The sequence below is a fragment of the Aegilops tauschii genome, chromosome 1, assembly GCF_002575655.3.
Source record: "Aegilops tauschii subsp. strangulata cultivar AL8/78 chromosome 1, Aet v6.0, whole genome shotgun sequence".
NCBI classification, from domain to species: Eukaryota; Viridiplantae; Streptophyta; class Magnoliopsida; order Poales; family Poaceae; genus Aegilops; species Aegilops tauschii.
In genome coordinates, this window is record NC_053035.3 from 114,915,647 (window position 1) to 114,930,993 (window position 15,347).

Consider the following 15,347-nt stretch of genomic DNA (forward strand, 5'->3'; position numbering starts at 1 on the left):
AGTCCCGGATGAGATCCCGGACGTCACGAGGAGTTCCGGAATGGTCCGGAGGTGAAGAATTATATATAGGAAGTCCAGTTTTGGCCACCGGGAAGGTTTCGGGGGTTATCGGTATTGTACCGGGACCACCGGAAGGGTCCCGGGGGTCCACCGGGTGGGGCCACCTATCCCGGAGGGCCCCATGGGCTGAAGTGGGAAGGGAACCAGCCCTTAGTGGGCTGGGGCGCCCCCCCTTGGGCCTCCCCTTGCGCCTAGGGTTGGAAACCCTGGGGGTGGGGGCGCCCCACTTGGCTTGGGGGGGAAGCCACCCCCCTTCCCCATTGGCCGCCGCCCCCCCTTGGAGATCTGATCTCCCAGGGCCGGCGCCCCCCCCCAGGGGTCCCTATATATAGTGGGGGGGGGAGGGAGGGCAGCAGCACCACAGCCCCTGGCACCTCCCTCTCCCCCTGCAACACCTCTCCCTCCCGCTTGCGCTTGGCGAAGCCCTGCCGGGATCCCGCTACTTCCACCACCACGCCGTCGTGCTGCTGGATCTCCATCAACCTCTCCTTCCCCCTTGCTGGATCAAGAAGGAGGAGACGTTGCTGCTCCGTACGTGTGTTGAACGCGGAGGTGCCGTCCGTTTGGCACTCGGTCATCGGTGATTTGGATCACGGCAAGTACGACTCCATCAACCCCGTTCACTTGAACGCTTCCGCTCGCGATCTACAAGGGTATGTACATGCACTCCTTTCCCCTCGTTGCTAGTATACTCCATAGATGGATCTTGGTGATGCGTAGGAAATTTTAAAATTCTGCTACGATCCCCAACAATTACCTGGACGATGAGCCCCCTGAGTGCTGCCTGTAGGGCCATTGGGAGGAGCACACGGGGGAGGAGGTGGCAGAGGATGCCGTGTACAGCCAGGAGGTGGAGGAGGTCCTTGAGGGTTGACGTCACCTATATCCAGAACAGGAAAAATAAGTTAGTTGTGTTATCTTGATGCTTGAACTAACATAGCATGCGCAACTAGGCAGCCTGTTCTGTGCAACTAGCCACCATGATGTGTGCAACTGGGCACAATGATGTGTGCAACTGAAGTTACACACCTAGTTAGATCAGGAGTTGGGGCAGGTAATTACCTGGATAATGAGCCCCCTGATTGCTGCCTGGAGGTGGAGGAGGTCCTCGAGGGTTGCCATCATCTGATGGCCCCGTGGCAGCAGTTGGTTTTTTTCTTTTTCTTGGACTTGTTCAGGTGGCCGATCTCGGTACGTGCTGTGTGCATATGCTTGTATACAATAGCTTGTGCTGGATCAGAACCACTCGCAAACTTTGCTAGTTTCCGAAAATCGTATATCATGTTCCTCTCCCTTATCTGCTTCTTTGATTGAGGAGGCATTTCATCCGGTTGCTCATAACCAGTCCCTGGCGCACTAGGTACAGCAGTAGGTGTCCACCGTCTTAGCAGGTACCTTTCCGGTATGACATCAACTCCAATATGGGTGAACACCTTGAGGATGTGGCAACAGAGGATGCCGTCCTTGTCCATTTTACAGCACTCACACAAATAGGAACCCTCCTCCACCCTTGCCTGCACCAAGTAGTTTCGAGAACCATATTTGGCAACAAATTCCTTGTTCGGTCTGAGCTCAAATATATCAGCACCAACTTGGAATGCATTATAACGTCCAATCAGCTCAAACTCTTCTCTGAACTTGTGGTAAAGGTCCCTAGTATAGGTTTTGTAAGCTTGCTTCTCTATTGGGAAGTTGGACCACAACTCAATCTCAAGGTGTTCTGTCCTGTAATCATTGCAGCCTTCCTTGGCAAGGATGTGGTTCTGGATTTTTTTCATATTGCTTGACGAAGTTCAGCATTGAGTTGTGTGGGCTCACATATCTTTTCAGGATGGCGTTGAACCCCTCACTACGCTGTGTAGACTGTAGGAACGGGAAGAACCTGTGTTTGAAGTAGCACGGCACCCAAGTTGACCTGTATTCGTACAACTTCTCAAAGTGCGTGTGTGTCATAGCCTCGTACTTCATCATTAACCCAGCCCAATTCTACTCAAACTCGACTATAGTGAAGCTGAAGTCAACACACTTGTTGAAATCATCAGAGACTCCTGGATTCCGGCACAACAGCCAACCAACTTTTTCCTGAGCCTTTTTCATGATGTGCCATCGACAACAGCGGTGCACGGTGGTTGGAAAGATGCTCTGTATTGACTGCCTCATTGCACCATCCTGATCGGTGATGAAGTTGTCGGGAGATTTGCCATCCATAGCCTCTAGGAATGCTCCAAAGACCCAATCAAAGCTCGATGCCAACTCCTGCCTCACAAACGCGCAACCCAGCATGAAAGATTGGCCATGTCGGTTTATTCCTATGAAGGGCGCGAACGGCATATTGTACATGTTGGTCATGTAGGTGGTGTCAAATGATATGCAATCGTGGTACGCCTCCGCATAAGCTTTTCGAGCTAAGCCATCCACCCAAAATATGTTGACAACTCTGTCCTCTTCATCATATTTCACCTTATAGAAGAAGTCTGGATCTATTTTTTGTATATCCTTGAAGTGCGCAATTGTCTCAATCAGATCACCCTCCTTTGTGTCATCTCTACAGAAACTTGTACAAAGATTTGTTATTGCCTTTGGTCCGAATAGCACCATCATCTCAGATCCATAGAACTCTGCCATTACATGCATCATACGTCCTGCATAATACAAAAACAAACAGTATATCCTTTTTTAGTTGCACAAATGCGCACATCCAGCTGCACAGTAATAGGACATGTGTTGGCACAGAAGATAATCACAGGAAATGGACACCTAGCTGCACCTTTTTAAAAACACTTTTGCACTTTTTGCATACAGGACATTGTGTAGTTGCACAGTAAAGACAATCTAGTTGCACAACAAGCACCAAAAGTGATATACAAACAACATGGGAAGTTGGACACCAGTTGCACAGTTAAGTCATTTTTAGTTGCACAGTAGTACCATAACAGTTGCACACTGGACTGCCTAGAGGAAAACTTAATTCTTTAAGGGATATAGAAAAACACCACACCTGTAGTCAAGTTGCAGTTATACAAGATGCGCAGAAACTCCTTTTCATCAGGTGAGATGCCTTGGTGGGATCTCAAGTATTTGGACAATGAAGGTTTGTTCACGAGCGGATGATTGTGGTCACGAACAAAGTGCGTCACCTCCCATCGCCCATCTATCAGCTTCACCAACATTTTCGCTTTGCACTGAGTCTGCTTTATTGTCTCGCGTTTGCGCTTCTTCTTCTTCTTACTAGTACCAGCCTCCTCTTCAGCAAATATTAGAGGTTCTTCTTCCATCTCCTCATCACTGTAAACAGATTTTGGATCTGGAATAGGGTCCAGGACAGGAGGAGCCTCAGCTCCTCCATCATCAGCTTTGAGCTTCTTGAACTTGTTGCAGCAAAACTGTTGTTTTATCAATTCATTGGTGCGGGGTGTCCGTCTAGATGTGTTCATCTTGATAGAGAAACCCATCCGTAGTGCGTAGCTGTTGTAGTGATCCTTAGCAATTTGAAGGCTGTCAAACCTCATGCCAACATAGGGTTCCATAGGTTGAGAACCAGCCTCATCCTCTCCTTCTTCTCATTGCACAGCTCCGTCAACAGCCCCAGCTCCTAGCTCAGTCCTGGTTGGACCAGGAACATTTGCCTCGGTTCCCGTGTCATCTAGAGTATGGCTCTCTGACTGCAAAGACACCACTACATGAGCACCACGGTCTGATGACTGGCCTGCCACATTGTCATGGCCCATAGGTTTACCATCATGATTTGCCTGCGTGTAGTAAACATATCGACCATTTTCTGTCCATTTTCCTTGTTGTATGCTGGGTTGTTGCTGATCCGTATCATGAGGAAGCTCATTGAGATCAGGAGGCAACTCATTGAGATCAAGCATTTTTTTTCCTTTTTTTGGATGCTGCCACACACTCCCTGCACATATTAAAAAGTAGAAATTGATGTCATCTGTTGGTAACCACAGAAAAGAGTGTTTCAAACAACCTAAAAACTTAGTAAATAGGCAGTTGCACACCATTTTGTGACAATCTTAGTTCCAAAAGCAACATGACTGTAGCATAGTCTTTATTATAACAGTTATGAATTTTTTTGTTTGCACAGAGTTGTTATGTTAGTGGCACAGTTTGCAGTAAATAGCTGGCAAGAGCATGACTTCTTTTTACTACAGAGTTTTCTGACTTTTTCCCTTTGTTTTGTTGCAATGATCTGTAGGTTTTCTATGTTGGCAAGGAGCTGTTTCAGATTTTTCTGCACATAATTTGATGTTACATTTGAGACGGAAAATCCAGGTGAAAGAAGAAAGAAGAATTGGAGGACAGATTATAGTTATATATTTTCATCGCCGTTATGTTTTTAGTTCCGGTATATTGAACATATTTTTACACTATAGCTTTGCAATAGGTGTGGTACCAGAATATATGTGTGGGACAAGATTATATGCGTGAATATGTTAATATGGTTTGTGGCTTCATTAGCCATGGACAAAAGTTCTTGTGTTTTTGTTGTCGCACTACAGATTTCTGGTTTCGCTAGAATAGACGTCTCAATTGCCAGGATGCATTTTTCCACTTGGCCAGCATACATATTCAGTTGGACATTCAATGTTTTTAGTTGGCTAGAATAGATGTCCCAGTTGGCCAGGTTGCATTTATTTCAGTTTTTGGCCAACATGCATGTTCAGTTGGACAGTTAATGTATTCAGTTGGCTAGAATAGATGTCTCAGTTGGCCAGGATACATTTTCTCAGTTTTGGCCAACATGCATGTTTAGTTGGCCAGAAAACATATTTTTATTTGCACATATACTACAGTTTTGGCTAGCATGCATGCTGAGTACACGTGGGGTACAATGCATGTTTTAGTTTTGGCTAGCATGCATGCCGAGTTGCCAAAATATAGGTTCAGTTGACTGGGATGCATGTTCAGTTGCACATTTATGAATTTTTCGTTGCACATATCTATTGGACAGTCAATTTGTTCATTTGCAAACAATAACTACAAGTTGGTAGAATGCATGTTTAGTTTTTGGCTACAATGCTTGTTGAGTTGGCTTTAATCATGTTTTAATTGGCCAGAGAACTGGTTTTTAGTTGGCTTGTTTAACACATCCAGGTGGGAGAAACTTGTTTGGCATGCATCAAGTAGTTTTTGGCTTGTTTAACACATCCAGCAGTAACATCAAGTAGGCTGGTGTGATGTGCCAGATTCATCTCTTTTTTGAAGCAGCTTCTCCATGGAGAAGGGGGTTTACATATGCCTACATATATGCATTAGAAGAAAGGGGGAAGTGAAGAGGGGCAGAGGGGGCTTATGATGTTACTGCCTGGTATGGCTCTGACCACCCTGCCCTTAGATCTTCTTTTTTGAAGCAGCTCCTTCTTCTACTTTGGGGCTCCCATGACGGCTGTGTAGGAGGAGGAAGAAGGGTTGGGGGTGATTCTGTTGGATCTCCTTCTGGCGTGCAGAAGAAGAAGAAGGCAGCGTGGGAGGGGCTGAGGCGTGGGGGGCGAGCGGGCGTGGGTGCGAGCTGGGGACAGCTGGCCACGTGGGGCGGTTTGCGATTCTGTTGGTGGCCGCTCGATCGGTCTGTTTTGATGGCCGGTCGATCGGCCGGGTTGGTGGCCCTTCCTTTTCTGTTTCGCGGGGAACATGGGGTTTTCTTTTTCAGCCGGCCGCTCGGTTGCATTAGTGGACAGCCGGCCGCCCACTAAACGTGTCCGTCGAAATTTGGGCCGGTTGGCCGGCCTAGTACTGGCCTTTGCTTAAGCATGATTGCAAGAAAGGGCTTGAGATAATAAAGTGGCACTATCCATCTCAACGTCTGAAGGTAAAATACTATTTTTAGGACCGTATATTTGACAGTTGACCAATATGTAATTGGGTTTCATGAAGTGCTCTGCACACGATTGCTAACGTACGATTTATGACCGATGGGGTTACAAGCCACACAGATTAAACAAACTAGGTAATCGAATGGTGTAGAAACGTTGGGTGTGTGTATCGTGCGCGGAATCATTGTGTGCATAGCATAACAGTGCTCTTCAAATTCTGCAACAAATAGAATGACATGCGTATGTCCCTGATTTCCCTCCTTTCCCTGTATGTCAACAAACAAGCAGAGCATCCGTGTATTTTGACCAAAACGGCCCAACCTAAAACCTCTCACGTGGACTATGGCAGGGCTTTTCCTATTTGACAAATTGTGCTTCAAGTAGTCGATCGTTCCCACAGACCAGACAGTCCACGTGAGAATCTAACGCATCCGGTTTTGGGAACATTCAGGAAGGTTCCAGCCTGGTTTTTCTGGTTTTGTGAAGATTCTAGAATGTTCCTGAACCATTTTTTACTGATTTATTTTGCTTTCTTATTTTTTTTACTAATCTTTTTTTCTTTTTTTTCTTTTTGTTTCTTTTAAGTTTAGTTTCTTTTGTTTATGTTTCTGTTCAGAATTTTCAAAACGTCTTCAGAAAAATTTGGGGATTTCAATTAATAATTCCGTTTCAAAACTTGTACGCTAATTTCAAAGAATATTCATGTCTTCAAAATTTGTTCGGATGTTAAAAAAATGTTCTCATTTCTAAAAATTGTTCATGTCTTAAATTGGGTTCTGGAGTTAAAAAAAATGTTTTATTTCAATAATTATGTGCATTTTATCGAATAAAAGATCATGTTTCAAATTTTGGTTCAGAAGTTTCAAAAAACTGTGTTTTTTTTAAATTAGCTTTCCAAATTTAGTTTTGGAATTTCAAAAAAAAATGTTCCTGTTTTGAAAAAATGTTTGTGTTTTCAAATTGTGTTCCAGAGTTTCATAAAATGTTTGCGTTTTCCAAAAAAATAAGAATTTCAAAAATTGTTCCCGTTTTGAAAAAATGTTCACGTATTCTTTTTTCCCAGAGTTTCAGAAAATTGTTCAGTATTTTGAAAGATCGTTCCCTTTTTTTGAAAATGTTTGAGTTTTTTTAAATTTTGTGCACAATTTTAAAAAGTGTTCGTGTGTCATAAAATATTTCCTTTTTTGAACAAATGTTTTGGGTTCTAAATTTTGAAAATACTCGGATCTGCGATGGTTTTGGTTCTTAATTTATTCGCACAACCCAATATTCAGATACGACTGTTAGTTGAACTGGTAATAGCATGTCTTGGCAAATTGGAGCTCCTGTGTTTGATACCTGCAGAACGTGACTTTTTTTAGGTCTCCAGACTCGTGCTACAGTAGATCCACTGCTGCTTGCTAGCTTGGGCCGGCCCAGCCGGATAACTGGCTGTGCGTTCGGCTGGCAATTACAAGAGCTCCCTTATGGCAAGGCAACTAACTGAGGAGTACTCATGTCTCAAAAAAAAAACTGAGGAGTACTCCTTCGAGAGCCCTGTAAGGGTCATTTTGGGTGGGTTGGAAACGCGCCACTTGGCGCTCTCAGCCGTCGCTACGTGTCGCGCTCTGGATGCTTCCTTCAAATTTTATTTTATTTTAATTATTCTGTATGCGTTTTTGGCTTTTAGACGATTTTTTCGGGGTTTTCAGCTTTTCAGTTTCCCCCTAGTTTCTCTTAGGATTTGGACAAAATAATATTACACGAAAAAATGCGTTTTGTTTTTTCTTTTTTCCCGCGAGAGGTACAGATTTAGTTTGGAGATACGGATTTGCTTCCACGAGAGGCACGGTCATGCCTCCAAAAAGGAAAAAAAATGTATTTTTTTCGTTCTGCGAGAGGCACGGATTTGCTTCCGCGAGAGGCACGGTCGTGCCTCTTGAAAAACAAAAAATGCATTTTTTTTTGTTGCACAAGAGATACGGATTTACTTCTCGTGGAGGCACGGCTTTGCTTTCGCGAGAGGCACGATCGTGCCTCTTCGAAAGGGAAAAAACATGTTTTTTCGTTTCGGGAGAGGCACGGATTTGCTTCCGCTAGAGTCATGGCCGTGCCTCTCGGAAAGGGAAAAAACGCGTGCCTCTATGGAAAGTGTAAGAAACATGCTCCCGGTTCAGGTTTTTTTGTCCGGTTTTCTTCATGAAAAAAAGTTCGTCGAAACCAAAATCTAGTTTTGAAGATCTCGACACGAGGGATCCTGCAATGAAAACGATTCGAGATTTGGACGCACCGTTTAAGAGATAAAACGTTTTGAATAAACGAATCTATGAAAAAATAATTTAAATTGCGACAAGTGACACACATGCAACGCGCCGCTTATCTCAACCTGACAAGGTGGGAGTTATCTCCTTAATTAGTGGTTTTGCATAACCAGTTTGATGCCCTGGACATGGTTATCTAAGACTGGGCCACAAATACACCTGGACACTATAAAAGGGCCAGCGGGGTACAAATACAATCACAAGTCAGGACAGAAAACATGAACTGGACAGTTTAGTAACACGTGTGTCCACATGCCCACACTAGATATGATATCCCAAGGAACATACACCCTGGAAGAAAAAATGAATCTAAGTCTAGGGACATGAACTGAAAATTACTGTCACAAACTGGTATAATTACTTAGGTTGTGTTTGATAGTAAAGTATTAAAAAAACCAAAGTATTAAAAAGTACAACATTTTAGAATGTAGGTGTAAGATATCACAGTTTTGACATACCACAGTATTTTAAAGTATTGGGAATACTTTGAGCTGTTTTTTTTTTGGAACGAAGGCTCAAGAAGAGCCCGGCTTTGAATTAACAAAGCCATCAACCGGCCAGGATTACACAAGGCTACCAAGCATGAACGACCGAAAGATACATGAGAGCTGACTGAGCAGCTTACAACGCAACGCACACTACTGCACACCAAGAGAACGCACGAGAAAATCCTGCAAGTAATGTCGAAGCCCGCTGCACCCCGGGACCAGAGACAGGAAAACAAAGAAGCATCGAGGAGCAAACAGTAGCATGGAAGCACCGAGGGTCGCCTGACCATGTAGCATCGGACAAAAACAACCACTTGTCTTCCAACGTCGAAGAGGAACCCTATCCTCTCGCCTAGGCTCGAAGGCGCCGTACCATCGGATCGTTGGGAGCTCACCCGAGAGCTAGAGCAAGCGTCGGCCGACACACCTGAGCAAGCACGGAATCGGTCCTCGCCACACCGAAGACACACCACATCCGCTGCACTGCCCCCTTCCTTGGACACCGAGAAACAGAAGGAAAGCTGCCAGGAAGGTCGTCGAAGAAGCACAACAGAGCACCTGGGGCGAAAAGTGGAAGCACTAGGAGTCGCTCCAGTGACCGCACAATGGGAGAGGCATCTGCGGTGGGCGTCACGGCTGTCCACAGGACGGGGAACCCTATCCCCCTCCGAACATGGCACAACCACGACCTTGCCGCCGCAGAGCACGACTCCGTCGAGGCATACACCTGCAGGAACGCACACCCTACACAAAAAATCACCCCTTGGGCTCGCCGCCGACGAGCGCTCTCCAATCTCACTACCACTCTCCCGAAGAACCAGAGAGCCCCAGGCGGCGTCTCCAGGAAGAGAACGGCGCGCAGGGCGCCGCCGCCGCCCAACCCCGGGACGGGTTTTGAGCTTTCACCCGGGATCTGGGACGGGGGTGGATAGAGCAGGTCCTCAGCGGCGCCTCCAGGGAGAAAACACGCGCGCGCGCCGTCGCCACCGTGGCCGGAGAACCGGCCAAGGGATTACCCCAGACGCAGTCCTATACCACCATCACCCCGCCGGCACCGGATCTACTTGCCAAAGCAACAGATCTGACACGGCCAGAGGGGGGAGTGGAGCAGAGGAGGAGAGAAGCCCGGCCTTCAGATCTGGAGTGGAAGAAGCCCACGCCTCGACCACCTCCTGCCGGCTCCTCGCTGCCCAAGCTGCCGAGGAGGCCGTCCGCCGCATCCCGCGCCCGCCACCTGCCGCGAAGGTAGCGCCGCCTCGCCGTCCGGGGCCGCCGCCCCGGCGTCCGGGGTCCTTCGCCAAGGGACGAAGCGACGGAGAGCCTCGCCGCCACCTTCATCGGCAGCCTCCTAGGCAGGCGTACCTCTGGTGGCGGCAAGGGGAGGAGGGGCTGGAGGGGGTGGCGGCGCGGGGGGAAACCCTAGTCGCCCCCGAGTCGCCCTAGGAGGACGACGCGGGAGCCGAGGGAGGGGGGGGGGGGGGGGGGAATACTTTGAGCTGTTTGGTAGTGTTGTATATATTGACTCACCTAATAACTAGCTAGCCGTTTTCTACTTGCTTACCCTGTTACCCAAACCCAACGGCCATGCAAAAGACCACCCATATGCACAAAGTCCACAGTCAAATTGTCAACGACCATGCCCAAAGCTTGTCCTGCAGCTTACAAAGATGAGAAAAACCATGCAGTGCGCTAGTCATCAACTCCTTCCTCTCAGTTACGGCGAGATGACTCTGACGTGCCGTCGGCTGGCCGGCACCGTAGCAGACACACGAAGAGAAGTAGGAGGCGCGGTGATGCAGTCTTCATGAGGCAGCAGGAGGTTTCTTCCTCAGAAAGCAAGGCCTGCCAGCTTCATGCCACGGGCCTCCTTGAGAAAGGAACAGATGATTAAGCGTACTAGCCGTTTTCCCATGGTCGTCTCTTTATCTATCCACGGCAACCTGAGGGAGAGACGATCTCCAGCGACGAGCGAGCGGCGGTGGCATGGGAACGAACGAGGACGAAGAAACGTGTTCGTTTTTTCGCCTGCTCTGTTTCAAAAAAGAGGTTCAGGGTTCTTTTTATTAGACAGAGAAAATACTGCATTTTGAGGAATACAGTAGTATTAATGCTACAGTTTTTTGTGGAGACTGTCGGCGAGGCTCGGGTCTTGCGGAGATTGGGGCGTCTCCTGAGGTGGAGGAGCTCCTGAGGTCTGACTGCTTTCGGGAATTTCGGCGACGTTGTCTTGCCGAGCTTGGTCTTCTGGTGCTGAGGCTTTTGCGGCGCCTTCCTGACCCTGCATTACTTCAGCTGTAGCTTGGCGCGGCGCGCCCTTGGCTTGGTGCACCTCCCGAACCGCCACCAGCGCTGCGCTGGCGGAGTACGGGGTGGCGGCAAGGTAGAGCACTAAGGGCTCGAGAGGTCGTGGTGCCACCATCACCGGAGGGCTGATCAGGTATTTCTTGAGGTCCTGGAAGGCTCGGTCGGCCTCTGGTGTCCACTCGAACGGGCCCTTCTTCTTCATGAGCTTGAAGAAGGGTAAGGCACGCTCTCCCAGCTTGGAGATGAAACGCCCCAACGCGGTCACTCGTCCCGCCAGCTTCTGCATCTCTTTGAGGGTCTGCGGCGGGCTCATGTCCTCGATGGCCTTGATCTTCTCCGGGTTCGCCTCGATCCCTCTGTGGGATACGAGGAATCCCAACAGCTTGCCGGAAGGGACACCGAACACACACTTCTCCAGGTTAAGCCGCAAGTTCACCTGACGCAGGCTCTCGAAGGTCTCCTCCAAGTCTTGAATCAAGGTTCTCGCCTCCCGAGACTTCACCACTATGTCGTCGACATAGGCCTCTGTGTTTCTCCTGAGCTGTCGCCCCAAGGCGATGTGCATCATCCGCTGAAAGGTCGCGCCCGCGTTGCGCAGCCCGAAGGGCATGCAGGTGTAGCAGTACACCCCACACGGGGTCAGGAAGGCTGTCTTCTCTACGTCCTCCACCACCATCTTGATCCGGTGATATCCTGAGAACGCGTCCAGGAAGCTCAGCAGGTCCCACTCGGCGGTGGAGTCAACGATCTGATCGATGCGTGGGAGCGGGAACGGATCTTGGGGGCAGGCCTTATTAAGGTTGGTGAAATCGACGCACATCCGTTCCTTCCCGCCTTTCTTCGGCACTACGACGGGGTTTGCCAGCCATGTGGGATACCGAAACTCGCGAATGGCACCCGCCGCCTCCAGCTTACGGGTCTCCTGGACGATGAAGGCTTGCTTCTCCGTGGATTGCCGCCTCGCTTGTTGCTTGACAGGGCGCATGTTGGGGCACACCCTTAAGTGATGCTGAATCACCTCTCTCGGAACCCCCACCACCTGATTGGGCTCCCATGCGAACATGTCCTTATTTGCGTGCAAGAACCTCACCAGCGCCTCTTCCTGGACGGAATCGAGGCCGGCACCTATGGTAAAGGTGGCTCCTGAGGGTCCGTCCTCATTGACTGGCACCTGCTTGGTTTCCGCCTTGTCTTGGGTGAACAGCTGCTTCTTCTTGGTAGGCGCAGCCTCTTTGGCTTCGGGGGTACCGGCGCCGGCGGGCTGCGCCGCCGCTGCGGTCTTGAAGGCAAGCTTGAGTGCCGTTACGGCCTCCTTGGTGTCCCCCTTGATGGTGAGGACGCCCTTGCTCCCAGGCATCTTCATGAGGTTGTAGGCTGGGTGAGTCGCCGCCATGAACTGGGCGAGAGCTGGGTACCCAGGATGTCGTTGTACGGGAGGCCGATGCGGGCGATGTCGAAGTCGACCAGCTCGGTGCGGTAGTTGTCGCGCGAGCCGAAGGTGACTGGGAGACGGATCTGTCCCAGAGAGTGGGCAGCGCTGCCACCAACTCCTGAGAAGGGCTTGCTGAGACTGAGCCGCTCGAGCGGCACGTGAAGAAGGCTGAAGGCCTCCACGGAGAGCAAGTTGAGGCCGGCACCGCCGTCGATGAGGGTCTTGGTAACAGCTACGTTGCAGATGGTGGGCGTGCAGAGCATTGGGAGCACGCCCGAGCCGGCGGTGGAGTCAGGATGGTCTTCTGAGATGAAGGTGAGGTTGGCCTCTGCTGCAGCCCAACCCGGCGGAGCCCCCGGGCGCTTGGAAGCGGCCTCAATCTGACGGAGGAACGGCTTGATGTGGCGATCTGAAGGCGGTGCTTGAGAGCCGCCCAGCAGGGCTGCGACTGCATGGTGCGCCAGCACCGCGTAGCGAGCAGTGAAGAGGTTGTGGAGTTCCCCCAGGACGCCACCGTGGATCCAGGGAGGTTGAGCAGCCAGACGCGTGGCTCGCCGGCGAGGGCCATGGGGAACCAGTTGGCCATGACCTTATCGTCGCCCCGGCCTCGAGGACGGCCTCCTCGTATGCCAGTAGGAACGGCGACGGGTCCGCCGCGCCATCGTAGCGCGGCGGCATCTCCGGCCTGAACTTGGGTGGCCATCGCACCTGTCGCAAGGCGGGGGCCAGGGCTCGGAGCCCCCTGGCCCCGTCGTCAACACCGGCCGCAGGAGCGGATGGCGGGGCACCCGCCATGGGGGCGAAGTGCGGCGGCGCGAGGTGTAGGCCGGTGGAGAGAAGCTACGGCGCACCCCTGCCTGGCGCGCCAAATGTCGGATGTGGGGTTCCGGTAAAACCCTTAAGGTTCGAACTCTGGGGTGCGCGCGAAGTTCTTTCCCTCCTACCGATCCACGCCCTAGCTCGTTAAAATCTCACGGACGAACTCGACGAACTCACAACACAGAGAGACACGAGGTTTATAATGGTTCGATCCACCGTTGTGGTGTAATACCCTACTCCAGTGTGTGGTGGTGGATTGCCTCTTGGGCTGATGAAGAACAGTACAAGGGGAAGAACAGCCTCCTGAGGTTGAGGTGTTCTTGTGCTCTGTGGACTGGTGGATGAGAACTCGGTCAGTTCAACCTCCCTCTATAGTGGTGGCTAGCTCTACTTATATAGGCCCTGGTCCTCTCCCCAAATATTGAGCGGGAAGGGAGCCAACAACGGCGGGCGAATTTGAAAGGGGACAGCTAGTACAAGCTATCCTGACAAAAGTGGTCTTCGCCTACAAAAGGCTCTGGTGGTGACGCTGTCTTGGGCTCCACGGTGAACTCCATCTTGCCGTCCTGCTGGTCTTGGTATTGTTGCACCGATATGAAAACCTTTGCCTGATGCCTCGGTACTCCGCGCCTGCGCCTGCTTCCTTAGCACCAAAGAGGAAACAAGGACGTTGTGCACGCTGGCGCCCGCCTGGTGCCGATCGTCATGGCTCACGTCACGTGAGCCTCGTGAGGTTTGCTCCGCCTTGATATCTCCGCTCCTCGCGAGGCAGCCTGGTGAGGCCGCTCCCGAGGAGGTCTCGCGCCGTCCGCCTCGCGAGGCTTGGCCCCTCGCGAGGGTCTTGAATGCTTTGTTGATGAAGATGGGCCGTACAGGCCAGCTAGCATAGCCATGCCGTGGGCCGCAGGCAGGGAAGTCTGGGGACCCCCGTTCCCAGGACGCCGACAGTAGCCCCCGGGCCCAAGGTGCGCTCGGGCTTGACTTCGCGGCGAAGCCAAGGGTCAAGTGCGGAGCGCCATGGGCCCCAAAAGCCTGCGGCCTTGGTCGACGCGTGTCAGTTGATTGGACGTGGGCGTCTCCATTTCCCCACGCTGCCTCGGCAACTGCACGACTTGACAAGTCCCTGCGACATGCAAGGAAAACCATCATTACCTGTGATCGTGGGGGGCGCCGGTTGGCCTTCATCTGCTATAAATGGGGAGAGGGGCGGAGCCCCCGTCGCCCATCTCTTCCTGCAAATGTCGGATGTGGGGTTCCGGCAAAACCCTTAAGGTTCGAACTCTGGGGTGCGCGCGAAGTTCTTTCCCTCCTACCGATCCACGCCCTAGCTCGCTAAGATCTCATGGACGAACTCGACGAACTCACAACACAGAGAGACACGAGGTTTATACTGGTTCGGGCCACCGTTGTGGTGTAATACCCTACTCTAGTGTGTGGTGGTGGATTGCCTCTTGGGCTGATGAAGAACAGTACAAGGGGAAGAACAGCCTCCTGAGGTTGAGGTGTTCTTGTGCTCTGTGGACTGGTGGATGAGAACTCGGTCAGTTCAACCTCCCTCTATAGTGGTGGCTAGCTCTACTTATATAGGCCCTGGTCCTCTCCCCAAATATTGAGCGGGAAGGGAGCCAACAACGGCGGGCGAATTTGAAAGGGCGCTCGCTCTATGGGAATGCCGTTTAGCTCTTGACATTAGCTGCACGGAGAACCGCTCGCTTGTTTGTTTTTCTGTCCTCTAGAAAACCCCAAAACTAGTTTTATTAAAATGATTTTTTTCATGAAATGACATATTTCCACCAATTTTAAACAAGTTTCTGAATTTTTAAGAAGTCCATGAATTTAAGAACAATCACGAATTTGAAAGAAGAAATTGTAGATCTAAAAAAGTCAGTAATTTTAAAAGAGCTTTCTATTTGAAAAATGTTCAAGCATTTGAAAAAAATTAAGATTTTGAAAAAAGATTGTGGATTTAGATAAAAACACAGATAACAATTTAAGGGATTTTTTTAAAAGATCACAGATCTGAAAATGTTCACAAAAAAACTGAAAAACGTCTCAAATTTGGTACAAAGTTCGTGGATGTGAAAATGTTCACAAAAATTTGAAAAACACACATTTTAAAAAA

At 50.1% G+C, this 15,347-nt stretch overlaps 2 protein-coding genes across 2 annotated transcripts; both read right to left on the bottom strand.

The window, feature by feature from the left end:
- Window positions 1-1,132: 1,132 nt before the first annotated feature.
- LOC109765872 (protein FAR1-RELATED SEQUENCE 5-like) lies at window positions 1,133-4,975 on the bottom strand. The gene is made up of 2 exons (XM_040399943.3): window positions 3,059-4,975; window positions 1,133-2,702 (listed from the first exon to the last, which is right to left on the bottom strand). Exons 1-2 carry the CDS (start codon window positions 3,585-3,587, stop codon window positions 2,047-2,049), a joined length of 1,185 nt encoding a protein of 394 aa, XP_040255877.1. The 5' UTR covers window positions 3,588-4,975; the 3' UTR covers window positions 1,133-2,046.
- On the bottom strand, window positions 1,182-1,838 carry LOC141027774 (protein FAR1-RELATED SEQUENCE 9-like). The gene has a single exon (XM_073505175.1). It carries the CDS (start codon window positions 1,836-1,838, stop codon window positions 1,182-1,184), a length of 657 nt encoding a protein of 218 aa, XP_073361276.1.
- Window positions 4,976-15,347: the final 10,372 nt, after the last annotated feature.

Excerpts from the sequence above, each read along its gene's own strand:
- LOC109765872 (XM_040399943.3), bottom strand. The coding sequence starts at position 3,587 with ATGGAACCCTATGTTGGCATGAGGTTTGACAGCCTTCAAATTGCTAAG. Across the intron at positions 2,703-3,058 it reads TAACTGCAACTTGACTACAG|GACGTATGATGCATGTAATG; the intron begins GTGTGGTGTTTT and ends TGTATTATGCAG.
- LOC141027774 (XM_073505175.1), bottom strand. The coding sequence starts at position 1,838 with ATGAAAAAAATCCAGAACCACATCCTTGCCAAGGAAGGCTGCAATGAT.